The sequence below is a fragment of the Salmo salar genome, chromosome 01 (genome assembly GCF_965601325.2).
Source record: "Salmo salar chromosome 01, fSalSal1, whole genome shotgun sequence".
NCBI lineage: Eukaryota > Metazoa > Chordata > Actinopteri > Salmoniformes > Salmonidae > Salmo > Salmo salar.
The window spans coordinates 183,229,544-183,245,000 of NC_138291.1; the positions used below are offsets into that span (position 1 = coordinate 183,229,544).

General features: G+C 44.8%; 1 protein-coding gene across 1 annotated transcript in view; it reads right to left on the minus strand.

The window, feature by feature from the left end:
• The window catches only part of LOC106572540 (muscle, skeletal, receptor tyrosine kinase), a 77,903-nt gene that overhangs the window by 57,233 nt on the left and 5,213 nt on the right, over positions 1 to 15,457 (minus strand). Inside the window, exons 2-7 of the mRNA XM_082957075.1 lie at positions 7,396 to 7,522; positions 5,963 to 6,114; positions 2,763 to 2,890; positions 2,349 to 2,490; positions 1,819 to 1,943; positions 357 to 516 (exon numbers count right to left, since the gene is read on the minus strand). Coding sequence (XP_082813201.1) covers positions 357 to 516; positions 1,819 to 1,943; positions 2,349 to 2,490; positions 2,763 to 2,890; positions 5,963 to 6,114; positions 7,396 to 7,522 — 834 coding nt within the window. The remainder of the gene's footprint in view (positions 1 to 356; positions 517 to 1,818; positions 1,944 to 2,348; positions 2,491 to 2,762; positions 2,891 to 5,962; positions 6,115 to 7,395; positions 7,523 to 15,457) is intronic.

Genomic DNA, 15,457 nt, shown 5'->3' on the forward strand with positions numbered 1-15,457 from the left:
GATAGGGAGGCTGATAGGCAGTAGATAGGGAGGCTGATAGGCAGTAGGGTGATGGGGGCTGCCCCATAGCACTCCAGTCTAAAGCAGTAGATAGGGAGGCTGATAGGCAGTAGATAGGGAGGCTGATAGGCAGTAGATAGGGAGGCTGATAGGCAGTAGATAGGGAGGCTGATAGGCAGTTGATAGGGAGGCTGATAGGCAGTAGATAGGGAGGCTGATAGGCAGTAGGGTGATGGGGGCTGCCCCATAGCACTCCAGTCTAAAGCAGTAGATAGGGAGGCTGATAGGCAGTAGATAGGGAGGCTGATAGGCAGTAGATAGGGAGGCTGATAGGCAGTAGGGTGATGGGGGATTACCTTGGACAGTGACTCCGGCTGAAGATTTGGCGGACTTGGCCCCAGCGCTGTGTCTGTTGGAGGCTAGACAGGTGTAGCGAGCAGGTTTAGTCACCGTGACGTGAAGTACAGACAGAATCACCTCCCCTACTAACGTCTCCTCCACAGAACCACCCGGAACCTGATGGAATAACACAACAAAGATACACTTTACAGGACTGTGTGTGTGTGTGTGTGTGTGTGTGCTGTGTGCTGTGTGCTGTGTGCTGTGTGCGTGTGCGTGTGCGTGTGCGTGTGTGTGTGTGTGTGTGTGAGTGTGTGCTGTGTGCGTGTGCGCTGTGTGTGTGTGTGTGTGAGTGTGTGAGTGTGTGTGTGTGTGTGTGAGTGTGTGCTGTGTGTGAGTGTGTGTGAGTGTGTGTGTGCTGTGTGTGCTGTGTGTGCTGTGTGTGAGTGTGTGTGTGTGTGTGTGTGTGTGTGTGTGTGTGTGAGTGTGTGTGAGTGTGTGAGTGTGTGAGTGTGTGTGTGTGAGTGTGTGAGTGTGTGTGTGTGTGTGTGTGTGTGTGTGTGTGAGTGTGTGCTGTGTGTGTGTGAGTGTGTGTGAGTGTGTGGTGTGTGGTGTGTGTGTGAGTGTGAGTGTGAGTGTGCCGTGTGTGTGTGTGTGTGTGTGTGTGTGTGTGTGTGTGTGTGTGTGTGTGTGTGTGTGTGTGTGTGTGTGTGTGTGTGTGTGTGTGTATCAGAGGAGGCTGCTGAGGGGAGGACGGCTCATAATAATGGCTGGAATGGAGTAAATGGAACGGCATCAAAACCATGGAAAGTCAAAGACCAAGCCGTTGCTCTTATCATTCTCAATTAACATTGTTCTGTCAATACTTTAATGCTGACAGGGGATATCTGACAAGTCTACAGCATCTCCGGTGCTCCAAAGAGACATAATACTGGTATGCACAAGTTCATCTGACTCTGGGGACGTAGATAAAGGACCTCATTGCCAAATTCCCTTCGGTGTGGACGGGGCTTTTATGGCGTCAGAGAGAACACTTTAAAATGAACAATGCTTTGGAGTAACAGAGAGGACTGATCATTTATGGGAGTAATGTGCTGTTTGACATTTACACTGAACTCTACCGAGTACCCCAGCTTTGAGGTGGCCAAGGCTGTGCCTGATCAGATCTGGGCCCCTATTCCTAAAGCGTCTCAGAGTTGGAGTGCTGATCTAAGATCAGTTTTTCCTTTTAGATCCTAGAAAAGTCTATGGACAGGAGGGACCTGATCCTAGATCAGCACTCTAAAATGCTTTAGGAATACAAGCCAGATCTCTTAGACTTTGGGCTGGCTGAGGGCTGTGCCTGCTCATATCATCCAAAAACCCTATGCTTTTATGTATCCACAACACACAGGGAAGAGGAAGAAGAGGAAGCATATGAGAAGTGGAAAGAGCAGTAGTAGTGAGTACTGCTCTCCAACCACGGAGAGCAGTACTCACGGTATTCCCGTTCTCCAACCATGTGATGGCGGGGATAGGGTTTCCAGTGGCGTTACACTCCAGAGAGACCTCGCTACCGAAGGTCACTCTCTTATCCTTAGGGACCCTGAGGATCCGGGCTGGGGCTGGAGGAAACATAAAAACATAACGGTTAGAAACATCATGAGTTATATGTTGAATTAGGCTGCTTTAACATTAGCCTGCTATTAAGTATTTCAAAGTCCTCTGTTGTGGGTCCACCAGCCTTACACTTACCCTGTACTTCTATTGTGACGGTTTGGAGAACGCTCTAGAACTTACCCTGTACTTCTATGGTAACTGGTTTGGAGAACGCTCTAGAACTTACCCTGTACTTCTATGGTAACTGGTTTGGAGAACGCTCTAGAACTTATCCTGTACCTCTATGGTAACTGGTTTGGAGAAGGCTCTAGAACTTACCCTGTACTTCTATGGTAACTGGTTTGGAGAAGGCTCTAGAACTTACCCTGTACTTCTATGGTAACTGGTTTGGAGAAGGCTCTAGAACTTACCCTGTACTTCTATGGTAACTGGTTTGGAGAAGGCGATCCCGAAGCTGTTCTTGGCCACACAGCGGTATTGCCCCGCGTCTTCCTTCTTGATGTTATGGATCTTCAGAGCGCCAAAATCCAGAATCGTGATCCGATCACTCACCTGTTGGGAGTATTGATTCTGAAAGTGAATTGAGTGTCTAAGAACAAAGCTGTTATCTTTATTCAGTTGATGACTTCTGTTTGGTGAGATCCACTTGATTTCTGTATCAATTCAATGGGTGGCATAGTCTAGAACCTCCTAGTGGACTTTCACAATTGTCAATATGTGAAATTCCTGCAGAGTATTCTACAGTGATTGTTTGAGTAGCCTGCTCGTATAGTATAGCGTCCTCACAACAAACCGTCAGAGCGCTGATTGAAAATAAGAGGTACCGTCATAAGAGCGTCATCTTTGACCCAGGAGATGTCTGGTTTGGGGTTTCCTAGCGTCACGCAGGGCAACACGGCCTTGGACTCAATCAGAAGCGTCATGTTGGTGGGGTGTCTTTTTATCTGAGGCTCTGGAGGAAGAACATAGTTCAAATCAAAATCAAATTTATTTATATAGCCCTTCTTACATCAGCTGATATCACAAAGTGCTGTACAGAAACCCAGCCTAAAAACCCCCAAACAGCAAGCAATGCAGGTGTAGAAGCACGGTGGCTAGGAAAAACTCCCTAGAAAGGCCAAAACCTAGGAAGAAACCTAGAGAGGAACCAGGCTATGAGGGGTGGCCAGTCCTCTTCTGGCTGTGCCGGGTGGAGATTATAACAGCACATGGCCAAGATGTTCAAATGTTCATAAATGACCAGCATTGTCAAGTTGCTGATTAAATCAATGTGGTATCATTGCAGACTATCCTTCTCCCTGATACCGTTTGAATGAGAACAATCTGAAGCATTGCAGGCAGCTTAGTTCACTGGCGTAAAATCCGCAAGCTTGACATATTGTCGAGTTCACACCAGTGTGATTGACAAAGGACAATAAGATTGAGCAAGACACTGTTAAACATGCTTCAAACTCATTATCTTTGCTCTATTCTCGCCTAGCAAAGTGATCAGTTGAAATATCTGAGACTCCCTGGTTTAGACTTTAGAGATCCTGCACAGACTATTACGAGATATCTAGAATAATCTCTTCTAGAACACTGTATGGAACAAAGAAACAGTTGAGTTTCAAATTTAGAGGACTACTTTTAACCCCCTATAGATGATGTTTGTGCCTCGGTGGAAATCTAATGAGCTTTTATTTAAAAAATCCCCATCAGAATCCGTCTGTTTAAGCTAGAGATACGTTTTTTTTTGCATGGGCTACGTCTCAATCCACCAGATCTTCCAATGGCGACTTTCCTCATCTGAGGTGAAAGGTGTCAGAGCTAGAGAGAGGTGTGAATCAGACCAGGAGACATCCCGAAAATCGGTCTTCTCACAAAAAACATCTGTAGTGTCTGAACGGTTTGGCCTACAAAACTAATGTGACCAGTCTGTGGAAAGATGAGACTCTCATGAACACAACTCCCACAAGCGTCACGGGTCACGTTTGAAGGTACCCGGTACCAGTTCTAAAACATGGAAGTACTTTAGTGCCCACATGTTTTTTCCTTAGACTCTTAAGTATTCACCAGAGCACTACTTTTGACCCTATGAGCCCTGGTAAAAAACATTTCAGGCAATAGAGTGCCATTGGGGACTCAGACAATAGAGTGCCATTGGGGACTCAGCCCTGAACACTGTATGGATCCCTTGAAACACGGGGCATAACCCCACATACCTCTCTGATTCAGAGGGATTGGGTTAAATGCTGAAGACACATTTCAGTTGAATAGCTTCAGTTGTACAACTGACTAGATATCCCCCTTTCTCCTTTACAACTGACTAGGTATCCCCCTTTCTCCTTTACAACTGACTAGGTATCCCCCCTTTCCCTTTCCAACTGACTAGGTATCCCCCTTTCCCTTTACAACTGACTAGGTATCCCCCTTTCCCTTTACAACTGACTAGGTATCCCCCCTTTCTCCTTTACAACTGACTAGGTATCCCCCTTTCCCTTTCCAACTGACTAGGTATCCCCTTTATCCTTTCCCTTTACAACTGACTAGTTATCCCCGTTTCTCCTGTACAACTGACTAGGTATCCCCCTTTCTCCTGTACAACTGACTAGGTATCCCCCTTTCTCCTTTCCCTTTACAACTGACTAGGTATCCCCCTTTCTCCTTTCCCTTTACAACTGACTAGGTATCCCCCTTTCTCCTTTACAACTGACTAGGTATCCCCTTTATCCTTTCCCTTTACAACTGACTAGATATCCCCCTTTCCAACTGACTAGGTATCCCCTTTATCCTTTCCCTTTACAACTGACTAGGTATCCCCCTTTCCAACTGACTAGGTATCCCCTTTATCCTTTCTCCTTTCCAACTGACTAGGTATCCCCCTTTCCCCTTTCCCTTTCCAACTGACTAGGTATCCCCCTTTCCCTTTCCAACTGACTAGGGTTCCCCCTTTCTCCTTTCCAACTGACTAGGTATCCCCCTTTCCCCTTTCCCTTTCCAACTGACTAGGTATCCCCCTTTCCCCTTTCCCTTTCCAACTGACTAGATATCCCCCTTTCCCTTTCCAACTGACTAGGGTTCCCCCTTTCTCCTTTCCAACTGACTAGGTATCCCCCTTTCCAACTGACTAGGTATCCCCCTTTCCAACTGACTAGGTATCCCCCTTTCCAACTGACTAGGTATCCCCCTTTCCAACTGACTAGATATCCCCCTTTCCCTTTCCAACTGACTAGGTATCCCCCTTTCCAACTGACTAGGTATCCCCCTTTCTCCTTTCCAACTGACTAGGTATCCCCCTTTCCAACTGACTAGGTATCCCCCTTTCCCTTTACAACTGACTAGATATCCCCCTTTCCCTTTCCAACTGACTAGGTATCCCCCTTTCTCCTTTCCCTTTCCAACTGACTAGATATCCCCCTTTCCCTTTCCAACTGACTAGGTATCCCCCTTTCCCTTTCCAACTGACTAGGTATCCCCCTTTCCAACTGACTAGGTATCCCCCTTTCTCCTTTCCCTTTCCAACTGACTAGATATCCCCCTTTCCCTTTCCAACTGACTAGGTATCCCCCTTTCCCTTTCCAACTGACTAGGTATCCCCCTTTCCCTTTCCAACTGACTAGGTATCCCCCTTTACAACTGACTAGATATCCCCCTTTCCCTTTCCAACTGACTAGGTATCCCCCTTTCTCCTTTCCCTTTACAACTGACTAGATATCCCCCTTTCCCTTTCCAACTGACTAGGTATCCCCCTTTCTCCTTTCCCTTTCCAACTGACTAGATATCCCCCTTTCCCTTTCCAACTGACTAGGTATCCCCCTTTCCCTTTCCAACTGACTAGGTATCCCCCTTTCCCTTTCCAACTGACTAGGTATCCCCCTTTACAACTGACTAGATATCCCCCTTTCCCTTTCCAACTGACTAGGTATCCCCCTTTCTCCTTTCCCTTTACAACTGACTAGATATCCCCCTTTCCCTTTCCAACTGACTAGGTATCCCCCTTTCCCTTTCCAACTGACTAGGTATCCCCCTTTCTCCTTTCCCATACTCATTTTAAGCTGCAAGGCTCCGCAGCTCTTGGCCGGCTCTCCGATGCCGTTGTTAGCAACACAGCAGTACTCCCCGTTATCAGACTCTCTGACGTTGGGGATCAATAGCATCTGGCCATTCTCCCTGATCGTGTAGCGGGAGTCATAGTATCTGGATGAAACAGGAAACAGAATTATAGTTTCTGGATGAAACAGGAAACAGAATCGTAGTATCTGGATGAAACAGGAAACAGAATCATAGTATCTGGATGAAACAGGAAACAGAATCATAGTATCTGGATGAAACAGGAAAAAGAATCGTAGTATCTGGATGAAACAGGAAACAGAATCGTAGTATCTGGATGAAACAGAATCATAGTATCTGGATGAAACAGAATCATAGTATCTGGATGAAACAGGAAACAGAATCATAGTATCTGGATGAAACAGGAAACAGAATCATAGTATCTGGATGAAACAGGAAACAGAATCATAGTATCTGGATGAAACAGGAAACAGAATTATAGTATCTGGCTGAAACAGGAAACAGAATCATAGTATCTGGATGAAACAGGAAAAAGAATCGTAGTATCTGGATGAAACAGGAAACAGAATTATAGTATCTGGCTGAAACAGGAAACAGAATCATAGTATCTGGATGAAACAGGAAACAGAATCATAGTATCTGGATGAAACAGGAAACAGAATCATAGTATCTGGATGAAACAGGAAACAGAATCATAGTATCTGGATGAAACAGGAAACAGAATTATAGTATCTGGCTGAAACAGGAAACAGAATCATAGTATCTGGATGAAACAGAATCATAGTATCTGGATGAAACAGAATCATAGTATCTGGATGAAACAGGAAACAGAATCATAGTATCTGGATGAAACAGGAAACAGAATCATAGTATCTGGCTGAAACAGGAAACAGAATCATAGTATCTGGATGAAACAGGAAACAGAATCATAGTATCTGGATGAAACAGAATCATAGTATCTGGATGAAACAGAATCATAGTATCTGGCTGAAACAGGAAACAGAATCATAGTATCTGGATGAAACAGAATCATAGTATCTGGATGAAACAGAATCATAGTATCTGGATGAAACAGGAAACAGAATCATAGTATCTGGATGAAACAGGAAACAGAATCATAGTATCTGGATGAAACAGGAAACAGAATCATAGTATCTGGATGAAACAGGAAACAGAATCGTAGTATCTGGAGAGCATTAGGGAATGAATAGACATTAATCATGGTAATCATAGTCGTAGTATTTCGATAAAACAGACACGTAAAGCTGTGACCTGAATGAATTCAACTTCATAAAACTCACCAAAAGCCTCTGTAATGACCGATCATACAATTTAAAGTCTGTTTAAATTACTCAAATGTACCAGACAAGGTTGTCTAATGTTGCCAATTTTGTTAAATGCTCTTACGGGATTGGGTGGTTGTTCCGTGTCCACGTGACATCAGCTGGCGGTCGGGAGTCAACCTCACAGATGAACGTGGCGTTGTGATCCAACAGGATGTCCAAGGTCTCCAGCAGGGTTGTGATGCGAGGAGCTGGGGACAGAACACATGACATAAGGCTACATGACATGACACGACATTACTATGTCTCCAGCAGGGTGGTGCGCATGGCTGTTTAAATTGTTTAACCTCTTGACGGTCGCCTAGGATACGGGGCGCCATAGCGCATTTTGAAAAACAATTTGTGCCCATTTTAAACGGCCTACTACTCAAACTCAGAAGCTAGGATATGCATATAATTAATAGTTGTGGATAGAAAACACCCTAAAGTTTCTAAAACTGTTTGAATGGTGTCTGTGAGTATAACAGAACTCATATGGCAGTCAAAACCCCGAGACAGATCGAAACAGGAAGTGGAATTCTGAATTGCGGACTCAACTTCATCACGTTGCCTATTAATCACACCGTGAGCTATGGTTCATTGAACACTTCCTATTGCTTCCACTAGATGTCCCCAGTCTTTACAAAGTGATTTGAGTCTCCTACTGTGAAAACTGACACAATGACACGCTGTGGAACGTGGTCACACGGAGAGGGCCATCACCATTATGACGCCGGCGCCCCTGGCTACCCTCCCCTTTCGAAACGTTTATAAAGACAATGCAATCGTCCCCCTTGAATCTTATTGGAGCTCTGGTTGAAAAAGGCCCTTAAGATTTATGTTATACAACGTTTGACATGTTTGAACAAACCTAAATAAGAAAAAAATGCATTTTGTTGAAAGAGTAGCCCCGCGGCCAACGGAACTTTTGGTGCAGCCTTCAGAACGAGCTAACAACAACAAGCTAATGGAACATAAAGGATGAACTTTTTCGAACGAAAATACATTTGTTGTGGACCTGGGATTCCTGGAAGTGCCTAAGGATGAAGATAATCAAAGGTAAGGGATTATTGACAATAGTATACAAGACTAGATTTGATATGCGATTGTTCCAAGATGGCGCTGACCTGTATTGCTAGCCTATTGTTCTGAGTATCGCATCCCCTTTTATCGCAAAGTGTGATTACCCAGTAAAGTTATTTTTAAATCTGGCATTACAGGTGCTTTCAAGAGATATTCATCTATAAATCTTAGAATGACAATATTACATTTTAAAAATGTTTTCGAATAGTAATTTACTAAATTGTAGCGCTGTTTCATCGGATGCATTTGAGGGAAAATAGTTAGTCAACGTCACGCGCCGATGTAAAATGCTGTTTTTATATATAAATATGAACTTTATCGAACAAAAGAATGCATGTATTGTGTAACATGGTGTCCTAGGTGTGTCATCTGATGAAGATTGTCAAAGGTTAGTGCTGCATTTAGCTGTTTTTTGGTTATTTGTGATGCATGTGGTTGGTCGGAAAATGGCTATGTGGCTACTTTTACGATATACTCCTCTAACATAATCTAATGTTTTTCTTTTGCTGTAAAGCCTTTTTGAAATCGGACAACGTGGTTCGATTCAGGAGAGGTGTATCTATAAAACGATATAATTTGAAAAAAGAATTGAAAAGAAAAAATTATTAAATTTTGTTATGCTAATGGCGATAGGATTTTTCGCTGGATGTCCGTCCCGCATACGGGATGGAGGCCGCACAGGGGTTACATTCCATTTCATTTGCATATCACTTTTACTGTTTAGGAGTCTAGGGCAGAATAGCCTATAACGACTGCAATGATGGCAGCTAGATATCTCCTCTGTACCCTACTATCTCCACTATCTCCTCTGCACCCTACTCTCTTCACTATCTCCTCTGTACCCTACAATCTCCACTATCTCCTCTGTACACTATTCTCTCCTCTGTACCCTACTATCTCCTCTGTACCCTACTATCTCCACTATCTCCTCTGTACCCTACTATCTCCACTGTACCCTACAATCTCCACTATCTACTCTGTACCCTACTATCTCCACTCTCTCCTCTGTACACTACTATCTCCACTGTACCCTACAATCTCCACTATCTCCTCTGTACCCTACTCTCTCCTTTGGAAAGTTTTCAGACCTTTTGACATTTTATTTTATTAAAAAAAAAATCCTCAGCAATCTACACACAATACCCCATAATGACAAAGTGAAAACAAGCTTAGACATTTTTGCTAAAAAAATAAAAATAAAAAACAGAAAAACAGAAAAACCTTATTTACATAAGTATTCAGACCCTTTGCTATGAGACTCGAAATTGAGCTCAGGTGCATCCTGTTTCCAGTGATCATCCTTGAGATGTTTCTACAACTTGATTGGAGTCCACCTGTGGTAAATTCAATTGATTGGACATGATTTGGAAAAGCACACACCTGTCTATATAAGGTCCCACTGTTGACAGTGCAAGTCAGAACAAAAACCAAGCTATGAGGTCGAAGGAATTGTCCCTAGAGCTCCGAGACAGGATTGTTTCGGGACACAGATCTGGGGAAGGGTACCAAAAAATGTCTGCAGCATTGAAGGTCCCCAAGAACACAGTGGCCTCCATCATTCTAAAATGGAAGAATTTTGGAACCACCAAGATTCTTCGTAGAGTTGGCCGCCAGGCCCTAACTGAGCAATCGGGGGAGAAGGGCCTTGGTCAAGAAGGTGTTGAAGAACCCAATAGTCACTCTGACAGAGCTCCAGGTGTTCCTCTGTGGAGATGGGAGAACCTTCCAGAAGGGCAACCATCTCTGCAGCACTCCACCATTCAGGCCTTATAGTAGAGTGGCCAGACGGAAGCCACTCCTCAGTAAAAGGCACATGACAGACTGCTTGGAGTTTGCCAAAGGCACCAAAAGACTCTCAGACCATGAGAAAAAAGATTCTCTGGTCTGATGAAACCAAGATTGGCTGGATGTTCTAGATGTTTCCCAGCTGGATGTTCTAGATGTTTCCCAGCTGGATGTTCTAGATGTTTCACAGCTGGATGTTCTAGATGTTTCACAGCTGGATGTTCTAGATGTTTCCCAGCTGGATGTTCTAGATGTTTCCCAGCTGGATGTTCTAGATGTTTCACAGCTGGAAGTTCTAGCCAAATGTTTCCTAGTCATTGTGTAACAGTGTTGCTTCTGTCCCTCTCCTTGCCTCAAGCTTGGTTCAATCCAGGGACCCTCTGAACACATCGACAACAGTCACCCACTAAGCATTGTTACCTTTCGCTCCACAAAAGCCGCGGTAGAGAAAGGGACACAACTACAGTGGGGGAAAAAATTATTTGATCCCCTGCTTATTTTGTATGTTTGCCCACTTACAAAGAAATTATCAGTCTATAATTGTAATGGTAGGTTTATTTCAACAGTGAGAGAAAGAATAACAACAAAAAATCCAGAAAAACGCACGTCAAAAATGTTATAAAATGATTTGCATGCGTTTTTCTGGATATTTTTGTTTTTATTCTGTCTCTCACTGTTCAAATAAACCTATCATTAAAATTATAGACTGATCATTTCTTTATCAGTGGGCAAACGTACAAAATCAGCAGGGGATCAAATACTTTTTCCCCCACTGTACTTCAAGGTCTCAGAGCGAGTGACGTCACCGATTGAAACGTTACTAGCTCGCTGTAACGGTCGTCGTATATAGTGGACCAAGGCGCAGCGGGTTGAGTGCTCATATTAACTTTTATTAGACCACTTAATGAAACAAAACAAGAAAACGAACGAACGCACAGTATTACAGGCTAAACACAGCAGTGCAAAACAACTTCCCACATAAGACAGGTGAAAACAGGGCTACCTAAGTATGACTCCTAATCAGCAACAACGATGTACAGCTGTTCCTGATTGAGAGCCATACCAGGCCAACAAAGAAATACACAACATAGAAAGAGCATAGAAATACAAAATATAGAACATAGCCAAAAAAACCAGAATACTCTAAACAAACACCCCTCTACATAAACACATATCCCAAACCAAACAAACCAACAAACGAACCACAAAAAACAAACACCGAAACACCGAAACACACAAGATAAACACCCCCTGCCACGCCCTGACCAAACTACAATAACAATTTTTTTTTTTTTACTGGTCAGGACGTGACAAGTTAGCTAAAAGATCCACCTGTGTGGCTCTGCTGAACCAGCCTTGATTAAGGGAGGGGAGGCTATGCTGGGTTTTTAATCAAATTAAACGAAATGAGGGGGAAACCAATCATTTTTTTATGTTTCTAAATACGAAATTCACCAGGACAAAAGGCACATCTCTCGTCCATGGACACTGTGGACATGGCTGGATAGGTTGTGCTTCCACTCTCACAATCCATTATCAATTTCATTAGCGTTATCGCTAAGACCTCTTGTTTAGCGCCGACAGAGATGGACGTGTTCTTAAGAACTCTGCAGTATTTAGTTTTTTTACATATTATTCCTTACACTCTCACACCCACAGAGGGGGGGAAGAGGAAACTGGTGGGAGGTTGAGAGCTCACACCCTGCAGTATTTTGTTTTTCTATAGTATTATTTCTTACATTGTTACCCCAGGAAATCTTAAGTCTTATTACATACAGCCGGGAGGAACTATTGGATATAAGAGCAACGTCAAGTCACCAACATTACGGGAATATGACTTTCCCGAAGCGGATCCTCTGTTCGGCCTACCACCCAGGACAATGGATCGGATCCCAGTAGGCGACCCAAAACAACGGCACCACAGAAGGGGCAGACGGAGCGGTCTTCTGGTCCGTACACAGGCACACCGCCCACCGCTCCCGAGTATACTACTCGCCAATGTCCAGTTTCTTGACAACAAGGTAGACGAAATTCGAGCAAGGGTTGCCTTCCAGAGAGACATCAGAGATTGTAACAATCTTTGTTTCACGGAAACATGGCTCATTCGGGATACGTTATCAGAGTCGGTACACGCATCGCGCCAACACAAACAAACATCTCTCTGGTAAGAAGAAGGGTGGGGGTGTATGCCTTATGATTAAACCCCTACAACTCATCCAGAACGCCGCAGCCCGTCTGGTGTTCAACCTTCCCAACTTCTCTCACGTCACCCCGCTCCTCCGCTCTCTCCACTGGCTTCCTGTTGAAGCTCGCATCCGCTACAAGACCATGGTGCTTGCCTACGGAGCTGTGAAGGGAACTGCACCTCCGTACCTTCAGGCTCTGATCAGGCCCTACACCCAAACAAGGGCACTGCGTTCATCCACCTCTGGCCTGCTCGCCTCCCTACCTCTGAGGAAGCACAGTTCCCGCTCAGCCCAGTCAAAACTGTTCCCTGCTCTGGCACCCCAATGGTGGAACAAGCTCCCTCACGACGCCAGGACAGCGGAGTCAATCACCACCTTCCGGAGACACCTGAAATACCTAGGACAGGATAAAGTAATCCTTCTAACCCCCCCCCCCTAAATATTTAGATGCACTATTGTAAAGTGGTTGTTCCACTGGATATCATAAGGTGAATCCACCAATTTGTAAGTCGCTCTGGATAAGAGCGTCTGCTAAATGACTTAAATGTAAATGTAAATATACGCTGATTCGGTGTGCGAGTTAATTAACAAATGCAACGGTGGTGTTGTACCCACGGTGAATATTAAATCCTTCCCCAACCAGAAACCGTGGATTTATGGCAGCATTCGTGCAAAACTGAAAGTGCGAACCACTGCTTTTAATCATGGGAAGGCGACCGGAAACATGACCGAATACAAACAGTGTAGCTGTTCCCTCCGCAAGGCAATCAAACATGCTAAGCGTCAGTATAGAGACAAAGTAGAGTCGCAATTCAACGGCTCAGACACAAGACATATGTAGCAGGGTCTACAGTCAATCACGGATTACAAAAAGAAAACCAGCCCCGTCGCGGACAGTGATGTCTTGCTCCCAGACAAACTAAACTATTTCTTTGTTCGCTTTGAGGACAATACAGTGCCACTGACACGGCCCACTACCAAAACCTGTGGTCTCTCCTTCACCGCAGCCAACGTGACTAAAACAGTTAAACGTGTTAACCCTCGCAAGGCTGTCGGCCCAGACGGCATCCCTAGCCGCGTCCTCAGAGCATGCGCAGACCAGCTGGCTGGTGTGTTTATCGGACATATTCAATCCATCCCTATCCCAGTCTGCTGTTCCCACATGCTTCAAGAGGGCCACCATTGTTCCTGTTCCCAAGAAAGCTAAGGTAACTGAGCTAAAAGACTATTGCCCCATAGCACTCACTTCTGTCATCATGAAGTGCTTTGAGAGACTAGTCAAGGATCATATCACATCCACCCTACCTGACACCCTAGACCCACTCCAATTTGCTTACCGCCCCAATAGGTCCACAGACGATACAATCGCAACTCAGCATTTAACACCTGGGTCTCGACCCCGCCCTGTGCAACTGGGTCCTGGACTTTCTGACGGGCCGCCCCCAGGTGGTGAAGGTAGGAAACAACATCTCCACTTCGCTGATCCTCAACACTGGGGCCCCACAAGGGTGCGTTCTCAGCCCTCCCCTGTACTCCCTGTTCACCCATGACTGCATGGCCATGCATGCCTCCAACTCAATCATCAAGTTTGCAGACGACACTACAGTGGTAGGCTTGATTACCAACAACGACGAGACGGCCTACAGGGAGGAAGTGAGGGCCCTCTGAGTGTGGTGTCAGGAAAATAACCTCACCCTCAACGTAAACAAAACAAAGGAGATGATCGTGGACTTCAGGAAACAGCAGAGGGAGCAGCCCCCGATCCACATTGACGGGACAGTAGTGGAGAAGGTGGAAAGTTTTAAGTTCCTCGGCGTACACATAATGGAAAAACTGAAATGGTCCACCCACACAGACAGCGTGGTGAAGAAGGCGCAGCAGCGCCTCTTCAAACTCAGGAGGCTGTAGAAATTTGGCTTGTCACCAAAAACACTCACAAACTTTTACAGATGCACAATCGAGAGCATCCTGTCGGGCTGTATCACCGCCTGGTATGGCAACTGCTCCGCCCATAACCATAAGGCTCTCTAGAGGGTAGTGAGGTCTGGACAACGCATCACCGGGGGCAAACTACCTGCCCTCCAGGACACCTACACCACCCGATGTCACAGGAAGGCCAAAAAGATCATCAAGGACAACAACCACCCGAGCCACTTCCTGTTCACCCTGCTATCATCCAGAAGGCGAGGTCAGTACAGGTGCATCAAAGCTGGGATCGAGAGACTGAAAAACAGCTTCTATCTCAAGGCCATCAGACTGTTAAACAGCCATCACTAACATTGAGTGGCTTCTGCCAACATACAGACTCAATCTCTAGCCACTTTTATAATTAACATTTGGATGTAATAAATGTATCACTAGTCATTTAAACAATGCCACTTTATATAATGTTTACATACCCTACATCACTCATCTCATATGTATATACTGTACTGCATCTTGCCTTTGCCGTTCAGCCATCGCTCTTGTCTATGCTGTTCGGCCATCGCTCATGCATATATTTACATGTATATATTCTTAATCATTCCTTTACACTTGTGTGTATAAGGTAGTTGTTGTGAAATGGTTAGATTACTTGTTAGATATTACTGCACGGTCGGAACTAGAAGCACAAGCATTTCACTACACTTGTATTAACATCTGCTAACCATGTGTATGTGACCAATATAACTTGATTTGATTTGATTTGAAACATTATCTCTGCATGAAATTGACACCCTTTGCACTTGTTTTTTAAAGACACACCTCAAACATTGCCACCCCTCACCCTCAGCACAAGGGAGCTGTTGTTAGATAGGTAAATGGCCCAAACCTGGCGTTAGGGCTGGAAAATGCCACTAGTTTTTACACTATGAAATTGCGACATATCGTGCTGAAGAGCCCACAGAGGGATACCTCAGTCAGTAATGCTCCCAATAACCTCACAAAGGGTCAGAGACAGAGAGACAGACAGACAGACAGACAGACAGACAGACAGACAGACAGACAGACAGACAGACAGACAGACAGACAGACAGACAGACAGACAGACAGACAGACAGACAGACAGACAGACAGACAGACAGACAGACAGACAGACAGGCAGACCATCTG